This window comes from Triturus cristatus, chromosome 6 (assembly GCF_964204655.1).
Source record: "Triturus cristatus chromosome 6, aTriCri1.1, whole genome shotgun sequence".
In the NCBI taxonomy this organism is placed as follows: Eukaryota; Metazoa; Chordata; class Amphibia; order Caudata; family Salamandridae; genus Triturus; species Triturus cristatus.
The window spans coordinates 29,550,819-29,573,523 of NC_140589.1; the positions used below are offsets into that span (position 1 = coordinate 29,550,819).

Genomic DNA, 22,705 nt, shown 5'->3' on the forward strand with positions numbered 1-22,705 from the left:
ATTAGAGGGTCGCCAGCCCGCATAGCTGTCTCACACGACGGGGGGGGGGAGGTGGCTAAAGCCCAGTGAGCCCAATGGGTGTTGCGTGCCTGATACACTGTAAGAATGTCAGATGTGTTGGTCGCCCCAGTATTTACACAAATAATTTAAATACCACTATTATGTTTTGTTTATTTATAGCACTTTAGCACTACTCAACCCAATGGAGGGTGTCAAGAGCGCTATACATCGCACGTACAGATTATACATTGGCAATAATTAATGTCTGTATAACATTATAAAGGATATGTTACATAAGACAGTGAGGGTTATAAGATGTACGAGTCACTTGTCCTTCATACCTCACTGTGCTGTATTATAAGGATTACAGTTTATTAACTGCAAGTAACAAAAGGCTCTGTCTTAAAAGCAGTAAATCACATACCCATTTATATAAAATAACAAGCATTTGCAATGTAATCAGTCTCGATTTTGTGAAAGTTAGAGCTTTTGTCGTTGAAAATGACAACGTCTTTTACTTTTTATATTTGCAGTGGCGTAATCATATTTGCATATCGCTATTCCCATTCATATGACCTCCCGGCACTGGAGAACCAAAAAATGAGAAAATGGTTATAAGGGAGGGATGACAAGAGTAATATGCTGCATGGAAAAAAAAGTAACAACATAACGGAAAAAGCAAACACTCGTAGGGAATGCAAGATTAAGTTAAGCTTGTGAAAAATGAGCAGGAACAATGTTGTTAACTTAACGCTTTTACAATTAATAATCAATGAGTGTTTTTGCCTGAAAAGTTAAGGACACGACGACAGGACCCGGAAGAAAACCGTTTGTCCATTGCTTATATCCTTACAAAACGTAAGCAGTATGGCTTAAAAAGACCACATCCCTGTACACACAGCCATGGTTCACATTTTATAAAGTAAAATAAGGAAAACAGCTGCTAAGGATCACAATAAACATTTTCCACTCTACCCATCAACCAGGTATTGCAATACCTCCAGGAATGGTTTACTTCCCCACCTGGGGAAAACAAAGTTGTTCAAAGAAAGACGGGAAAAATAAAGTAGCGTTTCACTGGCAAACTCTTTAAAGCTGTGCGAATGTGTGTGGGTGTAATTAACACCAATGTGGCCAGTTTGCAACCAATCCGTCTTGCTTTATTTAGTTTTTTATTTATTTTTCATATTTTGAACCTTTTATTTCCCTCTCCGTCCTAGGCTGCACTTTGGAATAGAAAAATTACAGAAAAAGTTGCCATTTACAGTAAAAGTGTTTCTTTCTTTTCTGGATCCATTTCACAGGGTCACAAATAAAAGAAAGGAGAGGAAAGAGAGGGCAAAAGCCGTTTGTTGAAGTCATGTTTTTCAGCAAGTGTGGAGGAGCGAGACAGACGGAAAAAGAGGGAATAAGGGGATGAAAAGAGTGGTGTGGAGCAGCTGCCAGCGGCAGAGCAGGAGAAGTGAAAACTGTAGGGAGGTGGGTGGAGAGAGAGGTGTGCAGCGAAGGGGAGGAAGGTGGTGGTCATTATATTGAGAAGGTGGCCCTTACACCGTGGTGAGCATAAATCCATGAGATCGGTTGGATTTATTGCAAGTGGATCAAAGACATGCATTGGGACAAAACATATACAAATAAAACATTCTTGCTTGTAGATTTAATACTTTTTGCATCTTATTTTCTGTTAACAAGTAACATGTACATTTGGGGGTCAGGGGGAAGAAAATGTGGTTACAGCGCCCATTTCACTTGTTACCCCACCACTACCTTATAAAACTTTTTTTTACAAATCAAATGCTGTAGGCGAGGTGGGGTTAGGGTAGCAGACGGCATGCATGGTATGCGTCCTCTTTTTTGCAGCGCTGTTGAAGCAGTGCCTAAAACTCTTCTTTGTGTTTCAAAGCAAGGGTATTACCATCTGAATGCATGTGCAGAAGAGCATGGAACATTAAGCAAGCAGGAAGTTGTAAAGCATTTAAACTCACGGCAAAGAAAAAGAGCTGATAAGGATCACATTAAACATTTTCCACTGTACGCATCAATCAGGTATTGCAGTACCTCCAGGAATGGTGCACTTCCTCAACCGGGCAAAAACAAAGTTGTTCAAAGAAAGAATACGAAGTAGCGCTTCACTGGCAAACTCTGTATAGTGGAGCTAATATGTGTGGGACTGACTGTCCGGGGGAAAAACACGTACCTGCTAGACGATGTGCACGGCGAACGGTGAAAGGAAACATGGCGCAGAATTAGCCGTTACCCACCCATTCCAGAATAGTGGTTGCGGCGGCCCTGCTGTAAAGGACGACAACACCGAAGATAAGTGGGAGGGGCTGAAAAGTAAGTTTCAGATTTTGGAACTTTTTTTTATATTATGCGCAACAACAGAACAGCATTCCAAATAAACCGTGCAGCCCTTGTGCATCATATAATCAAAAACGGTCCAAAATACTTGACGAGCAGGAGGTGATGGTGGGGGGAACGGATAGAATCTAATGTAATCCACACCAAAGAACAAGTAGGAAATAAATAATAGCAAATAATAACAAGCATGGGGGAGGCGGGGGAGGCGGTGAAGGCAGCTGCAGCCCAAAGAGGGGCGTGTCGGGGAAGTGCATAGCTGTTGTACCTGCAACTCCATGAAGAAGTCATTAAAAAAGAGTGCTCTGAAACTAAAACGAACCGAGTAAAGTCACATGTAACGGGCAGCCCTCCTGGGAGGTTACAAAAGTAAACAAGCGAAAGTGATCGCGTTTGCGATCAAACATCAAAGCGGGGAAAGGGAAAGTAATCGAGCAGAGCATCAAAGGGCTGGGTGAGAAGGGAGGGGGGAATGCAAGGGTCAAAGCAGCGAAAGTGAAAGTAATCGAGCAGAGCATCAAAGGGCTGGGTGAGAAGGGAGGGGGGAATGCAAGGAGCAGAGGAGCAGCTGTGCACGTGCACGCCATCGTGCACTGAAGCCCTAGGCCAGCAAAACCATGTGGGTAGCACTTTTGAAAGCCCACTTACAAAATGTCTCAAAGAGACAGCTTTTGCTGTCTCAGCGAGACCTAAAAACTAAGGGAAGGTGCTGGACGCTAAACATATATCATTTACTATTCCAACTTCAAACTATATTAACGTAATCAATCAATCAATCAATCAATCAATCAATCAATCGAAGTACTTGTAAAGTGCGCTACTTACCCGTGAGGGTCTCAAGGCGCTGGGGGGGGGTGCTGCTACTGTTCGACTGTTCGAAGAGCCAAGTCTTGAGGAGTCTTCTGAAGGGGAGCAGGTCTTGGGTCTGCCGTAGGTGGGTAGGGAGGGTGTTCCAGGTCTTGGCAGCGAGGAAGGAGAAGGCTCTGCCACCGGAGGTCGTTCGTTGGATGCGGGGGACAGTGGCGAGGGCGAGGCTGGCGGAGCGGAGCTGGCGGGTGGGGGTGTAGAAGCTGAGTCTGCTGTTCAGGTAGGCTGGTCCAGTGTTGTGGAGTGCCTTGTGTGCATGGTTGAGGAGCTTGAAGGTGATCCTCTTTTCGACGGGGAGCCAGTGTAGGTCTCTCAGGTGGGGGGTGATGTGGCTGCGGCGGGGGACGTTGACCATCAGTCGGGCGGAGGCGTTTTGGATGCGTTGCAGTCGTTGTAGGTGTTTGGCTGGGATTCCTGCGTAGAGTGCGTTGCCGTAGTCCAGTCTGTTGCTGACGAGGGCATGTATCACTGTTCTTCTTGTTTCGGTCGGGATCCACTTGTAGATCCTGCGGAGCATGCGGAGGGTGTTGTAGCAGGAGGAGGAGACGGCGTTGACCTGTTTAGCCATGGAGAGGGAGGAGTCGAGGATGAATCCTAGGTTGCGTGAATGGTCGGTGGGTGTTGGTGCTGTTCCCATTGTGGTCGGCCACCAGGAGTCATCCCAGGCTGAGGGGGTGGGTCCGAGAATGAGGACCTCCGTCTTGTCCGAGTTCAGCTTCAGACGGCTGCTCCTCATTCAGTCAGCGACGGCCTTCATTCCCTCGTGGAGGTTGGTTTTGGCGGTGTGTGGGTCCGTGGTGAGGGAGAGGATGAGCTGGGTGTCGTCGGCGTAGGAGATGATGTTGAGGTCGTGATGGCGGGCCACTCGTGCGAGGGGGCCATGTAGACATTGAACAGCGTCGGGCTGACGGATGAGCCCTGGGGGATGCCGCAGATGATGTCGGTAGCTTCGGATCGGAAGGGTGGGAGGCGGACTCTCTGGGTCCTGCCTGAGAGGAACGACGTGGTCCAGTCAAGGGCCTTCTCTTGGATTCCGGCTTCTAGGAGGCGTGTCTTTAAAGTGCGACGGCATACTGTGTTGAAGGCGGCTGACAAGTCCAAGAGGATGAGGGCTGTTGTTTCGCCGTTGATTAGTTGGCGCCTGATGTCATCTGTGGCGGCAATGAGGGATGTCTCAGTGCTGTGGTTGCGTCTGAATCCGGACTGGGACGGGTCCAAGATGTTGTTGTCTTCCAGGTGTCGGGTCAATTGCATGTTGACGATTTTCTCGATGAACTTAGCCGCGAGATGGGCCGGAAATTCTTGAGGTCCTTGGGGTCCGCTTTGGGCTTTTTGAGGAGAGCGCTGATTTTGGCATGCTTCCAGCTTTCCGGGAATGTCGCTGTTTTGAAGGAGATGTTGATGACCTTCCAACTATTCCAACTCCAAAATATATAAACTCAAAGAGAGTGCAAAGGAATATACTCATTAAATATGATATTCCCCCAAAAATTACATCAACACATATACAATAATACACATTATACATATATATTAACCTATCGTCAATTCTAAAAACATATCCAGAACAAAATTATGAGACTTTTTAAAGCATTTTTAAAATGTTCTTGTATTTATAAATGACATGATACAAAATAATAAAAAATGTTAACGAAAAATAAAATATAAATATTATTTTTGTTTGTAAATATTAAACTTTCAAAAAAATTAACTTTTTATTTTTATAATATTAAAAATGTCAAACCCAAACATTAAACATCTTTAAAGTTTACATTTATAAATGTTTTAATTATTATTAATATTATTATTTTTATTAAAAAACGATATAAAAACACAATAATCCTATCTCAACACAAAACACCTCTACATTAAATAAATATGTATTTTTATCCATTTTTATTCTTCACTAGTTATACAATATAAAAACAACAAATCTCAATAAAAAGGTTTTTCAATTTTATTGAAGCTTTTCACTTTTTCCAAATATCTTTTAAATGTAAACATTACTCCACAAAATTAGCTGCAAAATCCACACATTTTCACTAAAATTATTAATATTTTCCAATGTAACATTTTTATATTTAAAAACTACCCCACTATCCCCTATAAACCCAACATCCCAATGCTAATTTTATAAAATGTAAATTATTTAATATAATTTAAAAATGTTATAAAAATGTATACTTTTTTTTAAAACACTCCTCACCCTTATGCCCTCTAAAACCCCAACATCCTGCTCCTAAAATGTTTTTTTAATTATTTATTATAATTTACAAATGTTATAAATTCTTTTGTTTTAAAACACTCCCCACCCTTATCCCCTATAACTCCAACATTCTGCTCCTAAATGACATTTTTAAATTTCTTTAATATTACTTTTAGAAGTTTAAAATTAAAAAACAATACAATGTAAACACTCCCCACCCTTATACCCTATAAACCCAACATCTCACTCCTAAACAATTTTTCTATAAAACATATCCAATTTATTAAAAATTATGAATACCTTTACATATATATTCTAATAAAAATCTAACTACATTTACAAAATCCAATGTTTTTTAATAACAATATTTTCAAAATCTATATTTTTAACAACAATATTTTATACAACACACTAAGGGGCTGATTCCGATCCGGATCAGAAAGCACTCCGACCGAGCCGGATCTGGAGTGTTTTCCAACCGAGCCGGAGTCCTGTAGTCCAACCATACGATGCGGCTGTTTGCTGCCGGACTCAGTTTGGTCGGACTCCCATAGAAGTCAATGGGAGTCGGTCGTACGACGCGTACATGGGCTCCCATCGACTGAATGAGTACATCGCGGACAAGTGTAACCCCTACAGTGGGTACGTGTCGGTGCCATCCGCACCGTACATGCCTGTGTTGGGAAGACCCATGGGTCTCCCCCTGTGTCCAAGTCGTAGGGCTGCGGGTGACAGGGGGTCCGACGCGGATCCCCAAAGGCAACCACCCGGACAAATTGCGAGCCGGACACTCCGGCTCGCACAGGCTGTCCGACGCGTGCATCGTACTGGCTCGGTCGTGAATCGCATCCATTGCACGCCACGGTTAGCTTCCGACCGAGACGTACGGAGTGGTTCGGACCCGGAAACGACTCTGTCGGTGAATTTATTGTAGCTCGCATCGTACTTGCTCGCTCGTACAGCTGTACGAGTCGACCGGAAAACACGCATACGGCTCGTAGTTTTTCCGGCCAGATCGCATTCAGTGCCCTTCCGACCCGGATCGGAATCGGCCCCGAAATAGATATTCTTAACATAGATAATAAAAACAACTATATTTTTTACTTTTGACATTTAAAACTCGATATTATAGCACATCGATATTTAAAACTCGATATTATGTCTACTTACCTTTGGCGCTATCAACCCATAAAGACGCGTGTCACCAAATCTCATTAGGGCCTTTGACCATTTCCATGACCCCTGTGTGCCAGGAGGGGGCCCCTGGGACTTGGTCTTTCTCCACTGATGCCTTCAGGGCCATTGCCGGTGCAATGGAGACTGTGGGCCGTCGACCCTGTTTGTGACCCCCCAATGCCAGAATATCCACAATAAAATCAAAATACAATTAAATGGATGGGTTTAAATGTGGATTGAGGGGTACCAGTAGAGTTGTTTCTGGTTCCCTGTATTTGATAAGTGAGGTGAGCATAGAACATGCATCCTCATGCCATCGCAGTGTTCACTCACCATATACCGATAATACTCAAAACACATGGGGTTGTGGCTGCAACAAGAAGCCAGCGCCAGTCCCGGATCAGGTACGCCACAAGGGACAGAATCATGTTTCCGATGCTCCAGCACATGGTGATCAGTATTCCTGTCAAGGTGCGGTGCTTGATGTCCACCCACTCTGCAGCTGCAAGAGAAGACATAGAAGCAGGAATTATCTCTGTCCATAGAACATATAGAAGCAGGCATTCTATAGAAGCCGGTATTCTCTATGTGCACTGTATCTATTGAGATCCTTCTTACAGTCTTTACAGCATAATTAGGGCCTTGTCCGATTCGGGCTGTGTTTGGTATTGAATACATTTTAAAAGGTACTAGAAAATGTGCTAATATCATCTGTAGACTGCCTGCAACATTTGACACCAGTTTTCTCCTTGACTAGCAGTCCACCCATAGGCACCTGGCCTGCTGCTGTTTGTGCTTAGCCTTGTAGGGAGATGGACTCAGCACTTCAGCAACAGAGCAGTCATCGGGCACCTGTCTAATGTCTGTGTCAGCCATAACACATGGTTACTGTGTACCAGGCACAGTGGATACATCAGACGACTGTCAGTGCTCTGGCGCAAGTTGAGTGAGAGCACGAAGGTATGGAAGGGAGTGTATCTTCATCTGAGGTTTATAGGACTGGTGTTTGTCAGTGACTGGGCTTGTCTGTGTAGAGTAGGCATTATACAAACTGAAGGAGTCAGAGAAGTCCATGTGGAAGACGGAAAATATCAATATAAAACCTCTGTACGGCATTAACTTGTTTTATGGAACTGTGTAGCATTCACAGTCTGCAAATTACAATCACCAGAGAAGTGCTGAAAATGTTATTCAAATATGAAGAAACTGGTGATGAGGTGAGCACAGTGGACATTGGACAGCCTGGCCGGCACAGTGCGGCTTGTCCCTTGCCGGAGATGCTGTGGAGATTGCACCCTCTGGTGCCCCTTGGGGGGGGAAATAGTACCCCTGGTGTAAGTTAGCTTTTTTGGAGGATGAGAGGATCCAAGCACCGTGAGGGTACCGTGAAGAGAATAGGAGCCAGGAGTGGAAGTGAGGCACCAAAACCCTGGTCGAATTGAGCCAGTGCACAGCGAGGCATGGCGTCAAGTCAAGAGGAAGGACAAGGAGCTCTGTATTATGCATTTTGGTATAGGGAGAAACAGTTGAGTGGGGCTAGTGGGAGAAGGGAAGTAAACACTCCTCGAATTATCAGTTGCAATGTACGTGGTTTCTCTGCTAAAGTAGAGGATTTAAATTGGCAAGCATTATTTAGGATGAATGATATCTGTTGCCTCCAGGATCCATAAGCTACCACAGAAATTCGCACGGAGGGCTATATTATGTACTATGCTACAGCAATTACGCAGAATATGGGTTACCATCGGGTGGCCTAGTGATATGGGTGTCCTTGAAACTATTAACCCTCATGAGTCCCATTGCTGTCTTAAGTATATCTAATAATAAAATGCATATTAAACTGGGTGACAATAGCCCAATGGGCAGGGGTCATGGATACCTTGAATGTTTATGGCCCTTCAGGGCAGGAGGATAGACATAAACCTATTTTAGACGTCCTTGAGGATTTCATTTTAAGGGTAATATCAGATTGTGAAGTGGTTATGGGAGGAAATAGGGAGAGTAAGTCCCAAAGGGAAGGGCTCAGGTCTGTTTTGTTGACTGTGGTCTAAGACACCTGAATGGCCACATTTCTTCTGATATCCTCACAAATGAGACCTCTCATGGTAACAGGGGTTCATCTATCATATGTTTTATCCTGATAAACATTGAAGTATGGTCAGTACGATATGTGGGTATTACCCAGTCCAGACAGTGACCATAACCCACTAGTTGCATCCCTTTGTGCATGAAATAAATTGGAAGTTCTTACTCTTGAAGAAACTCTTAAGGGACGTGGTACCTTAGATTTCCAGAAGGGCTGTCAAGTGGAACCCTGGAAAACACAAACACCTAGCCCGGGACTTGAGGAATTCAATCTAGCCTAGCATAGAGCAATTACTGGTAGCAGGGCTTGAAGATGTTGATGACCATAGGGCATTGGTCCTATTTGAAAAAAATATTCCTAAAATCTCCCCTTTTCGGATGACTTTCAAGAGTGTTGATCATGGAAGCTGTACAAACCCTACTGGCAAGTAATAACTGGCATTTTGATTTGCCTAGATAAATGTACATTCCTTTTAAAACATTCTTTTAAGATTTGTAATTTGCTAGCAGAGGATTGAATGTATTGTTCCTATAGGAAACATGGCTTACATAATCCTCCGCACCTGGCATCACTTTAGCCATCCAGGGGGTGGTTCCTAATTGAGTTCATTAACATGACTGCCAAAATAGGTGTGGTTGTAGTGTACCATAATACGTTTTGAGGCTTAATAGCCAAACTGGATAACACTGGGATCATAGAAGGTCTTTCCTTCTCTATCCTAGTGGATCCCTCATTTACGGTGGGTTGGGTCTTGATTTACAGATCTCCTGACTGTTCCAATGAGTCCCTCAGCCTGGCAGGGCAACTCTCCATATTGTACTCAAACTTCCTAATGTTAGGAGATTTTCACCTGCAGACTGATGACTTAAGCTGCTCTGTGGCCAAATAATTGCTGACTACCTTAGAGGGCTTCAACCTCGAGCAACACGTGTGTGAGCCCACCCATGCAGCGGGACACATCTTAGACTTTCTCTCACTCCCTGAGTGTATATACCAGTCCTGCCCCTAAGTTTACTTGATCCAATAACTTCATGATTCCTTTTAAGATTGTTGTCAATTGTGCCACACAACAGCAGCCAACGTTTCTGAAAGTTTCTAGACCTTGGCACCAGATACCGGAGCAGCAACTATCAGAGGCGATTCAATTGATTGCAATTGAGCTGTTGGGCACCGTGGATTCTGATCTAGCAAGGCGAATAGCTGGCAATCCTCTTCCCTTGACCGCATTGTCCCTTTAAAAATTGTAGCAAAGAGGAGATTGAGGCCTCCTGCACCTTGGTTCTCGCTTGCTTTGATAGCAGAAAGGTCACCATGTAAACACCTTGAGCGTAAATGGAGAAGAGGTTATGATCGGGAGGCGAAAGCTACCTACAAGAGAGCTTAGATGAACTTTCGTAAGTATTCCTGTTAGACATAAGGAGTTTATCTCCTCCACAATTTCCTCTGCTTCTAGTAAACCTTGTGAACTTTTTAAGGTGGTTAACTCCTTTCTATCACACAAAGCCACACAATCTTCTTTGACTCCTTTGGCTATTTTATGTGAGGACCCCTCTGACTTCTTCTTCTTCAATAAAATCAAAGTGGTTTATGATCAGTTTTTATCACAGAGAGCACTGTCATCTGTCATGGATGATATTTCTTCTTTGGGCCTGCTACTTTCTGTTTGAGCCAATCTCCCTGGAGGACTGTCTTTCCATACTGGCCAATTCTAACTCTGGCTCGCCTCTTGATCAATGTTCTGCTGACATTCTGAAATAAGCTACTCTGCTTGTCGGTTCTATTTTGAACAAGCTGATGAATTCCCCCCTGGAGCCTGCAGCTGTACCAGTGAGCTGGAAGCAGGCCCTCTTGCTCCCACTACTGAGGAAACCAAATTGGGACCCTAGGGTGCTTAGTAACTTTAGGCCTATTTTGCTTTTACCATCATGTTCTGGAATATACCCACCTACTACACGATGCATATTCTGGCTCCCGGGCAGGTTACACCACAGAATATTCTCTGTTTGAAGTCACTGAATCTATAAAGGACAGTGTGGATCAGTATGCCTTGGCAATGGTTGTTTTATTGGATTTATCTTCTGCATTTGACACTTTCTTGCACTCTATCCTAATTCCAGGTTGTAGAGTGCTGAAAACGCAAGCCAGGCATGGGCTTGGCTCAAGTCTTACCTGGAAGGCAGGAGACAGGAAGTGTTTCTTGTCCCTATCACTTCAACTTCTAAACCACTTAACTGGGGGGTGCCTCAGGGTTTGGCCTTGAGTCTGATCCTTTTATTGTCTATTCGGCGCCTCTTGCTAGCCTGATGGAAGCCTGGGGTGTACATGTAATTTGCTATGCTGATGATACTCAGCTGCTGCTGGCCTTCCAGTTAAATGAGGTGGAAGCACTGAATTCTTTCAAGCACTGTCTGAAGGTGGTGTGGGATTGGATGAATGACAATTGTCTCAAATTGAATTAGAAAAAAATTAAATTATTTTTCTTGGCACCAGTCACTACTCAGATTCTCATAACTGGTGGTCTTTGGAACTTGGTTCCCACACAGGTCCTTCTTTATGTGTAAGAAATCCAAGTTTTACATTTGACTCCAATCTGTCCTTTGAACCACAGGTTAAGGCCTTATCTGTTATCTGCTTCTTCACCTTGAATCAGTTAGGAAAATGCTCCATCTAGTGCCTGGATTATATGAATTGTTTATACACGGCCTGGCCTCTTATTTGCTGCATCATCTGCCGGTCATCCAAAATGCAGCAGCACGACTTATACTGAAGGTTCCGGCGTGCCTATAAGTGTCTGTCTATCATTGGCTGCCCATCTTTTATCTGAAGGGTCCACTGAAGGCTTAAAGTTTAATACCAGTGCAGAGCTTTAGGATCTAATGCACTGAAGCTTTTGCAAGTGCTGAGGGTGTGCAAGGTAAGAAGAGGGGGGAGGTCCTTTGGATTCCTGACTGCCAATCTTTCAAACTCCCTCCATTTTGCCATGCACTCTGCCCCCCTCTAATTCGATTTTTTACAAACATCTGAAGACTTTCCTTTTTGAGGCTTAGATTATAAATTCTGGGATTGTGGCTAGTGTAGTTGTTACTTGTATCTTGCACCTACCACAGTGATTCTTCCTTAGAAGCACCTATCTCATTTATAAATGTTATTGAATTGTATTATGTTGTCTATGAATGCTATATCAGGTAGAAGGACCTGTCTTATTCTCTGGTGAGACATCATGATAGCGCTGATTCAGATGAGATTTTTACTAGACTGAGAGAAGGGTGTTAAAAGTAGATTTGGTGAATGAAGCTTGAGATATTCCTCAAGATCTGTGAAATGGAGTACCGGCACTCATTTGTGGGGATCAGCACTTATTTTTCTGCATTAATCATTTACTGAGAGGATGAGATGGCAAAACACATAACCTGGAAAGACATAGGAAGAGAAAGGCGGAAAACCTGTCATAAAGGAAGAAAGCACTTTCTCTTTTTTAGTTGGGAAAGAAGGCAAACCACTGGGTCAAAACAAGGGTGACTAAAATTACCACTGGTGGTGGCGACCAAATACAGGAGGCCAAAAAGACCCCCAAGGGAAAGATGTAGACCAAAAAGATAAAACAAAATTGAGTAAGGCCCCCAAAAACCTGCTCAGGAGGGTGGGCCCAGAAACTCATCACAGTCCAGGGGTGGGTAATAGGATAAAAACTGGAATCCCAAGAAGGCTTGGTGTTTTGATTGCAAGAGAACTGGACACCATACTGGAGACCCTAGCAATGTAATAGGTCTCTCATTTGCGAGAGTTTAAGCTATTAAAATTGTATATGACAATACATTTTATTTATGTTTTAAAAACCAAAACATAAATAAAAGGCATTGTCATTTACAATGCCACTGCGGCCTCCATTAAGTAGGTTCCCAGGAGGTGGCGTGGAACTGGGCGGGGTCAGCTGGAGGGTTAGGGCTCCGGGAGGGAGTGCAGGGAAACCCGGAACAGAATGAGAATGCAATTAAGCGAGGAGAAAAACTAGGGAAATTATTTAGGGCGAAAAAGCAAGTTATATGGAGCCTAAAATACAAAAGAAATTAGGAGGAAGGAAGAAAGGGTTGAAATGGGTTTTGGGAGAGCTGAAAGCCAAAAGAGTTAAGATTAGCTGAAAGGCAAAAAAATTAGGAGGAGGGACGAGGGGGGGATACCTGACAAAGAAGCAAGGTAGGTGGGAAAAAACAACAGGGAAAACATGAAAAACAAGTGAGTTAAAAGGAAGGAAAAAGGAGAAAAACGGGGTGAAATGAATTTAGAGGTGCCTGAAAAGCATAAGTAAGTTAAGGGGGAGCCTGCAAAATTATAGTAAGTTGAAGGGGGAGTCTGAAAAAGAATGTAATGTGAGCATGTAGGCCAGGTCGCTCCCCATGCTGCAGAGCTCCACCAGTTGTGCCCGTGCCTTCCCCCCTGCTGCCTCCTGCCTCGTGAGATCGCCGCTGCTGTGTTGCGCTGAGCAGCTCTGCTGGCTCATTGTCTCTGCCATACTTGTGGTATTTGTATTTGTACTGTAACTGTATCATTGCCCTTTGACTGTTCCTTTTGTGCCCTCTGTTTTTCCAGTATCCCCCCTTTGCCTTCTGTAACCCTCACCATTGTCCCCACTCCCGTCGCTGCTCCCCTGCGGCCCGCCCCCTTTTTGCCTTCTGTATCCCACTCTCCGCCCCGCTCCCGCCTCCCAGCTGCTCCTCCCTCCCACCTCGCCTTAAATGGCAGCCGCTGTGCGGCGATACAAGCGATTCCTGACCCTGCCTGCAGGCCAGGTCGCTACCCACGCCGCACAGCTCCACCAGTTGTGCCTGTGCCTTCCCCCCTGCTGCCTCCTGCCTCGTGAGTTTGCCGCTGCTGTGCTGCGCTTACCAGCTCTGCTGGTTCCTTGTCTCTGCCATACTTGTGGTTTTTGTGGTATTTGTATTTGTACTGTAACTGTATCATTGCCCTTTGACTGTTCCTTTTGTGCCCCCTGCTTTTCCAGTATCCCCCCTTTGCCTTCTGTACCCCTCGCCGTTGTCCCCGCTCACATCGCTGCTCCCCTGCGGGCCCGCCCCCTTTTTGCCTTCTGTATCCCACTCGCCGCCCCGCTCCCGCCTCCCAGCTGCTCCTCCCTCCCACCTCGCCTTAAATGGCGGCCGCTGCATGGTGGTGAGAGCTACCCCTGACCCTGCCTGCAGGCCAGGTCGCTCCCCACGCCGCACAGCTCCACCAGTTGTGCCCGTGCCTTCCCCCCTGCTGCCTCCTGCCTCGTGAGTTTGCCGCTGCTGTGCTGAGCAGCTCTGCTGGTTCGTTGTCTCTGCCATACTTGTGGTATTTGTATTTGTACTGTAACTGTATCATTGCCCTTTGACAATTCCTTTTGTGCCCCCTGTTTTTCCAGTATCCCCCCTTTGCCTTCTGTACCCCTCGCCGTTGTCCCCGCTCCCGTCGCTGCTCCCCTGCGGCCCTGCCCCCTTTTTGCCTTCTGTATCCCACTTGCTGACCCGCTCCCGCCTCCAAGCTGCTCCTCCCTCCCACCTCGCCTTAAATGCAGCCGCTGCAGGTCCGCGCGCCCATCTGCGCCTGTACCGGGCCCAGCGCCAGAACCCCTGGTCCCTGCAACCGCCACACCACCAGACTCCGCTACGACGCCAGCACCCTCCACACTCTCAATGCCGGCCGAGACCACCGCTGCTTTCAGGCCGCCCTGAAACGCACCCACGGACCTTTCTCCTGCCACCCCTGCAGCTTCACCTGCGACAGAGCCACCAAACCTCCCAGGACCGGACACAACCACCTTCGCTGCATACTCCTCAACACCCGCTCCGCACGCAAACACGCCATCGAGCTCTGGGACCTGCTCGACACCTCCACCCCAGACATCGCCTTCCTGACCGAGACCTGGTGGAACGACTCCTCGGCACCCGACATCGCCATAGCCATCCCTGACGGCTACAAGATCACCGGCAGGGATCGCGCCAATGGAATCGGAGGAGGAATAGCCATCGTCCACAAGTCCACCCTCAAGGTCTCCACCCACGCGGATGACACCCTCAACACCGCCGAACACCTGCACTTCTGGATCCACACCGACCCCAACACCACCCTCAGAGGAACAGTCATCTACAGGCCCCCCGAACCCCGGGCACAGTTCAGCAACTGCATCGCCGACCTCGCTAGCACCCACGCACTGGCCTCCATGGACTACATCCTCCTTGGGGACTTGAACTTCCACCTTGAGAACAACAACGACACCAACTCCGCCACTCTGATCGACAACCTCGCCAACCTCGGCCTCAGACAACTCGTCACTGCACCCACCCACGCCACCAAACACACACTGGACCCCATCTTCTCCACTAGCACCCACGTCGCCTACCACCACACCACCGAGCTCCACTGGACCGACCACCGCTGCATCCATTTCACCTTCAAGACACCAACCATGCGCCACCGCACCCAACTGCTGACCCACCGCTTCTGGTGCAAAGTCACCGAAGACCAGCTGACCACCACCCTTGCCAAGAACCCACCCACCAACCCCAACGACCCAGACGCCGCTGCCCGCAACCTCAGACAATGGATCAACAACTGCACCAACACCCTTGCACTGCTCAAGAAACCCTCCAACAGTCACACCAGCAAGAAAGCCACCTAGTTCACCAATGAGCTTCAGACCTCCAAACGCGCATGTCGGAACCTGGAGAAGAACACCCAACTAGACAATGGAAAAACATCAGCCCTCATCCTCCTGGACCTGTCAGCCGCCTTCGGCACGGTCTGCCACCGCACTCTAAAGACACACCTCCAAGAAGCCAGAATCCAAGAGAAGGCCCTCGACTGGACCATGTCCTTCCTCTCCGGCAGAACCCAGAGCGTCCGCCTCCCACCCTTCCGATCCGAAGCCACTGACATCATCTGCGGCATCCACCAGGGCTCATTCCTCGCACAAATGGCCCACCAACACGACCTTAACATCATCTCCTACGCCGACGACACCCAGCTCATCCTCTCCCTCACCAAGGACCCGCACACCGCCAAAACCAACCTCCACGAGGAAATGAGGAACAGCCGTCTGGAGCTGAACTCAGACAAGATGGAGGTCCTCATCGTCAGACCCACCCCCTCAGCCTGGAACGACTCCTGGTGGCCGACCACGCTGGGTACAGCACCGACACCCACTGACCACGCATGCAACCTAGGATTCGTCCTCGACTCCTCCCTCTCCATGTTGAAGAAGGTCAGCGCCGTCTCCTCCTGCTACAACACCCTCCGCATGCTCCACAGGTTCTACAAGGGGATCCCGACCAAAACAAGAAGAACAGTGGCTCAGGCCCTCTTCAGCAGCAGGCTCGACTACGGCAGCGCACTCTACGCAGGAATCCCAGCCAAACACCTGCGTCGACTACAACTCATCCAAAACGCCTCCGCCCGACTGACCTTCAAAGTCCCCTGCCGCAGCCACATCACCCCCCCTGAGAGACCTACACTGGCTCCCCATCAACAAGAGGATCACCCACGCACACAAAGCACTCCACAACGCCAGACCAGCCTACCTGAACAGCAGACTCAGCTTCTACACCCCCACCTGCCAGCTCCACTCCACCAGCCTCACCCTCGCCGCTGTCCCCCGCATCCAATGAACGACCTTCGGCGGAAGATCTTTCTCCTACCTTGCCACCAAGACCTGGAACACCCTCCTGACCCACCTACGGCAGACCCAAGACTCACCTTCAGAAAACTCTTCAAGAACTGGCTCTTTGAGCAGTAGCGGCACACCCCCCCCAGCGCCTTGAGACACTCACAGGTAAGTAGTGCGCTTTACAAGTACTTTGATTGATCATGTATGGAGAAAGGAATAAAAGGCGTGAACTTGGAGAAATAGCAGGCATGTGAGGCACTAATGGGGAGGAGAGCATTGGAGAGATCTGGTACTGTGACCTGCTGTTACACGTGCTGTCTTGAAGGAGCGTACCTCGATGTGGCTCTGCTAGAAAAGGTGAGCGAACATTGCTATAGCTCCCTTTCCATATATGATGACTCGAGTTGCAGCGGACAGACTTGATTATGTTGTTGCTCATTGCGATGGGTTTATTTGAAAAAGGTGAAGCTAGTAGTTCATGATGGACACCAGCCTGGTTGGGATGTTGGTGTATTATTTGTGCATTATCACCCAATGAAGCCACTTCAAACACGACAAACATTGTCCCGGGCTGCTTTGAAAAAGTGAAAGTGCGTAGTGCCTGCAGGACAAGAAACTCATTAAAGAAAATAGTGCTTACAGACAAAAATAAGTATACCGTGTGGCAACCAAAGCAAAAGGCCGGTCACTATGGGAGGTTTCAAATGAAGAAAATGCGGTACCAAGGAGGGACTAACAAGACGATTAAGGAATCAGAATCCAGCATTTACAAAGGGCAACAACACAAGCCGATTTAATATATGGGCAGAGAGTGGACAGGGATTGAAATACCTAACTCAATGCTGCATGCCTCACAGAGCAGCGCATGCACTGCCCAGGCTCGACCTGAAATGAATGCCTCTAGCCCACCTGCAGCAAATGCAGCTGTGAGTCTCCAGATAGGATCACAGGTGAGCCCTGACCAGGTCAAGGGGGCCACTGAGGCAACTTTAGTCTCAGAGGCAGAGGTGGATGCATCAACCCTGGCAGTTGGGCCCAGTAACCTGGAATGATACAGACAGGAGCCAAACATTAATGGGATTACGGTAGAAACCCCAGTAGGGACACTGCTGCAGCATCACCATGGTGGCTGAGCCACTAGTGTCCCCAGATCAATATCTCCAAGGACAGACCTATACAATCCTCACCGCTGACAATCAGGCTAAGGAACATCCCAAGGCCTTGATGATCTTAGATTGGGTAGGGGTTAATTGCCTCAAAAGGATAGTGGTGTCTTCTGCTATCCCTATACAGTGGCTACTTGGAAGTGACTTGGAGTACTCCTCATGGGCTGAGGTAGATAAGAAAACCCGTGCAGCAATGCTGAGAATGCCTGAATGGGTATGTGTAAAAACAAGGGTACAAAGCAAAACCCAAGATAAAAAGGAATTTTTGGAGCCTAAAATGATAGACCTGGGTGTCGTCGGCGTAGGATACTATGCTGAGTCCATGCTGTCTGAAGATGACGGCGAGGGGGGCCATGTTGATGTTGAAGAGTGTGGAACTGAGCGATGATCCTTGCGGTACTCAGCAGTGGATCTCTGTGGTTTCAGAGAGGAAGGGCGCAAGTCTGGTCCTTTGGGTTCTTCCAGCAAGGAAGGAGCAGAGCCAGTCGAGGGCGGTTCCCTGTATGCCAGTGTCATGGAGGCTGGCTGCAAGAGTGCGGTGGGAGATGGAGTAGAAGGCTGCAGAGAGGTCTAGAAAGATGAGGGGCGAGGTGTGGCCTTGGTCGAGGAGCGGGCGGATGTCATCAGTGGTGGCGAGGAGGGTGGTCTTGGTGCTGTGGTTGCTGTGGAATCCAGATTGGGAAGAGTCAAGGATGGGGTTATCTTCGATGAAGTTTGCCAGCAGTGCTTTGACGATCTTCTTGGTGACTTTGGCTGCGAAGGGAAGGAGAGAGATGGGTCGGTAGTTTTTCAGGTCCGTCGGGTCTGCAGAGGGTTTCTTGAGGAGGGGCTTCACTTCTGCGTTTTTCCAGTCGTCAGGGAAAGTACCGGAATCAAAGGTGGCGTTGATGGTGTGTCGTACCTCAGGCACTAGGGTGGCGGCAGCTTTATGGAAGATGTGCGGAGGGCAGCTCCTTAGTGAGTGCTCTTCATGGCCATGGCGGTATCTTCAGTGGTAACCGCAGTCCAGGCGGTGATGGTGGGTTGGCTGTGGTTGCTGGAGGAGAGGATGGTTTCAGGTGACTGAAGTTGTCCTAGGGGGCTTTGATATTTAAGTGGAAGTAGGAGCCAAGCTTGTTGCAGAGATCCTGGGAGGGTGTGACGTCAGTTACTTCCATGGGGGTTTGGTGAGTTGCTGGATGATGCTGAAGAGTTCCTTCGAGTTGCTGAAGTTGGTGAGGATTTTGTTCTGGATGAAGGTTCTTTTGGTGGATCTTATGAGTTGGTGGTATTTTGTCATGGCGTTCGTGTGGGTGGTCTGGTCTTCAGTGGTTTTACTGTTCCGCTATCGTTTTGTGAGCCATCTGCAGGTGCATCTGGATTCTTTGAGGTCGGTGGTGAAGCAGGTGGCCTTCAGGGGGCATTGCCTCTTGGGGTTGCAGAGGGGTGCAAACTTGTCTGTGCAGTTGATGATCCAGTGTAGTTCCTTGGCTGCAGAGTTGGCATCAGTAGAGGCGGGAGGGATCGTGGATGAGGGTGGAGTTATGTTATGTTCGGTTAGGGGGACTTATAGAGCGCATTGCTGCCCCAGCAACTGTGCGCTGGCGGACAGGTGACCAGGGGAGATGTGGCTAGATGGAAGCGAAAAGCCAAGTTTTGATCAGTTTCCTGAAAGCCCAGTGATCCTGGCAGCTGCGGGCAGCCAGTGGTTTGGAATTCCATAGTATGGGGGCCTGAGATTTAAAGGAGCGACCACCGGCTCTGCGACGGCGGACCCGTGGGATGCACAGCAGATGTTGGACAGTGGAACGCAAAGGACGCAGAGGAACATAAGGGGTGCAAAGTCCCTGCAGGATTTGGGGCCCCTGACCATGTACAATCTTATGTGTGGTGCAGAGGGTTTTAAACTGGACTCTCTGTTTGATTGGCAGCCAGTGTAGATGGTGAAGGAGATTGAAGGTATGACATTTCCTAGGGAGGGCAACCAGAGTGCGTGCAGCTGCATTCTGTACCCGCTGGAGTCTTGCAGTAACTGTTTTATTTACTCCAAGCAGAAGACCATTGCAGTAGTCCAGGCTTGACTGGACAGCCAATTGGACTATCATTATGTGGGTGGCAGCGTCAAAATATCCTAAAATAGGTTTTAAGCCACGCAGAGAGGGCAGTGTCAATCAGGACCCCCAAATCTTTAACTGCGTTTTTCAGTGTGGGAGGGGTGCCCAAGGTCGCAGGCTACCATTGGTAGTCCCACTTGTGAGTGTCCCGGCCAACCAGGAGCACCTTTGTCTTTGCCGAATTGAGTTGTAAATAGTTGTTTGCCATCCAGTCTGCAATGGCCAGAACATCAGCACAAACTTTTAGTTGGTCCAGAGCATGGTTGTTGGAAAAGGGGAATACCAGCTGGGTATAATCCGCGTAAGATACCATATTGATATTGCGCTCTTTAGCCAGGAGGGCCAGAGGGCGGACATACACGTTGAACAACGTGGGGCTCAAGTTGATGTGCTCCTCAGTGACCTTTCTCCAGTTCCTTCGTGGTAGGCGTGGAGAGGGTTACGTGAGTGGTGACAGTGTTGAAAGAGAAGTGTACGCAGTGGTGGTCTGCCCAGAGGGGCGGTGTGGTGTGGCTGAAGCGGATGTTGTTCCCTCCTGCGAAGATGGGGTTGAGGGTATGTCCTACCTTGTGGGTAGGGGTGGTGACAAGCTGTTTCAGTTCAATGTTGGTGAGGTTGTCAAAGAGGGCGTGGAGTTCAGGTAGCTGAGGTTGTCGAGGTGGAAGTTCAGGTCTCCGATGAGGATGTAGTCCATGGAGGTGATGGTGTGGGGTGCGATGAGGTCGACAATGGTAGTGGTGAACGAGGCGCAAGGGGAGATGAGCTAGCCTAACGGCTAGGGCGGCTGTAGTAATGTGTAAATGACACTATGATGTCATTAGTTCCAAAGAGAATGTTAAGACTGAAGGAATGTTCAAGGGGCATTCAATTGATGCATGGAGATGAATGTGGAGGCTGATTTACAAGCTCCATTAAAGGATATTAATAACTTCATTTATTGTGTTTGGAAGATTCTTTTACATTGGCGACGAGCGGGATCAAGATACACAGGAAAAGTGAAGATTTATTTCCTGAAGGAGATACACTATGGGATTTTAAATTGATCACAACTGAATGACAGCAGTTGGGAGCTTCAGAGTGCTGCAAGCTGAATTATATAATCAAAATCGCATGGACTACACAGGACCTCTATGGAAGCAGATTATTGAATGACTTTTTTTTTTCCCACAGCGGCCATCATGAAATCTGGGGAACTGGGTTCGAGTCTCGCCAACAACGCTGAACATCCTGTGATTCTGGGCAAATCACTAAATCTCCCCGTGCTTAACAAAAATGAATGTGTCCTCATGTAACGCAACTGGTGCTATGTAAAGCGCTCTGATACCCGATTTGGGTCAAGTTTGCGCTCTATAAAAAAACTTCATAATTTTTTTTTAAAGTCCTGGGGGGTCAATGGAGTAAGATATGAGGCCCAGAAAGATTGGTCAAACTTGAATTGTGGGTTTGGATGGCCATTTGAGCCCGGGCCCGTCTGCTTTCTGTCTTTTTAGGATTTCCCAAACTTGGAGTTTATTCAACCATAGTTCATCCACTTGGTTTTCTAGCGGCATATTTGATGGTGTATTTGAAACTTGGTAATATTCGGGAATTGGGGCTTGTGACTTAATCGCACCCAAGTGGGCTATCCAAGCTGCCTCGGAGATGTTTGCGTTGTGATGGCGGAAGCTGCCTTTGGCTACAAGATTGATTTCTGCCCAGAAGTTTTTATTATTGTTTGTTTTGCTCATGTGCAGGAGCTTTGTTCAGATGTTTGATGGGTGTGTTTTTTTTAGCTGACCAGATTGTCTTTTTGTAATTTGATACTTCATGTCTGGGCTATGCATTGACTCATTTTTCCAGTGTTTTTTAATCTCCCTGCTTTGGCTTCATTTTTTCTGTAGGAGGGATTTGGTTTTTTCAAAGCGTATGTGTGGTAAGCATGATTAAGCCGTCTAATATTCAGGATGCTTCCATTCTCTTGATGGAGAGATGGAGAGCTCGACAAGCTGGGGAAAGTGGTCACTCTCTAGTCTTGGTCTGATTTGAAAAGTAGCGATCAGTTGGAACAGCTCTGTATCTACAAGTGTGTAGTCTAGAATGGTTCTGGTGTAAAGTGAAACTCTAGTGATGGCTGCAGGTTGGTCTCGGGGAAGGAGGCCATTAAGAGTAAGAATGACTGTGTTCATTAGGGCTGCGATACATGTTTTACTTTGGTTGTCTGTTCTACAGTCATTAGCAATTACGGGGGGCGTGCTGTTTCCATCTGGGCTGAAGGATTACACGTGTCCAAGACATATTAAAATCACCTGACAACATAATGCCAGCTTGGAAGAATGTGAAATGTAGTGATTTTAACAAGGATATTAGGGAATCTATTTTTCCTGCTTCTGAGAAGGATGAATATACATGTTACAGATTAGGAATACATTTTTTAAATTTTACTTGGTTTTGTTGATTCTTGTGAAACTAAAAGTTTGACACATTGAACCCAGGTTTGGCCTAAATCGATCTGTTCTTGTTGCCAAAGTAGGTGAGATGCCATGAATATTGATCGACCGCTGGAGGTTCTGCCCTATTTTTAGGTTTTGATCGCTTGCTGTTGGTACCATTTGAAGCCTGTGATTAAAGTTGGGGACACGGCCCAGGGTTCCTGTAATATTAGAATGTCAAAGTCTTGAAGGAAAGTGCTGAGTCTATTTACGTTCCAAGAGCAAAGCATTAAATGGCTGTTTCTTGGAACCATGGGTTGGCATCATCATGGCGCCCCCCACTCTGATGGTAATGAGATCTGTTTCATGTGACTTGGGGATCCAGGGGCAGCAGAATAGAAAATACTTGGCTTTCCGGGGCGTATTCCACTGGCCCCATGGTTCTCCTAAGTACCCCGCTAGCAGGGGTAGAGTTTTTTTGCGGTTATTTTGGTTTTGGGCGAAGGGGGCCTGAGTATCGCTCTGTCTCTGTGGTTTCTATTTCAATGCCCCATTTTGAAAAACAGTCCCTATGTAGCCATGCTTCCATGGCGATCTTTGGGTTACTCCTAGAGACCACCATGACTTCTCACTCCCATGGCGATCTTTGAGTTACTCCTAGAGACCACCATGACTTCTCACTCCCATGGCGATCTTTGGGTTAGTC

General features: G+C 47.2%; 1 protein-coding gene across 1 annotated transcript in view; it reads right to left on the bottom strand.

The window, feature by feature from the left end:
- LOC146813683 (solute carrier family 22 member 7-like) overlaps positions 1 to 22,705 on the bottom strand; it is a 468,541-nt gene that overhangs the window by 125,682 nt on the left and 320,154 nt on the right. The window contains exon 4 of the mRNA XM_085610178.1: positions 6,941 to 7,109. Within this exon, the coding sequence (XP_085466304.1) occupies positions 6,941 to 7,109 (169 nt within the window). The remainder of the gene's footprint in view (positions 1 to 6,940; positions 7,110 to 22,705) is intronic.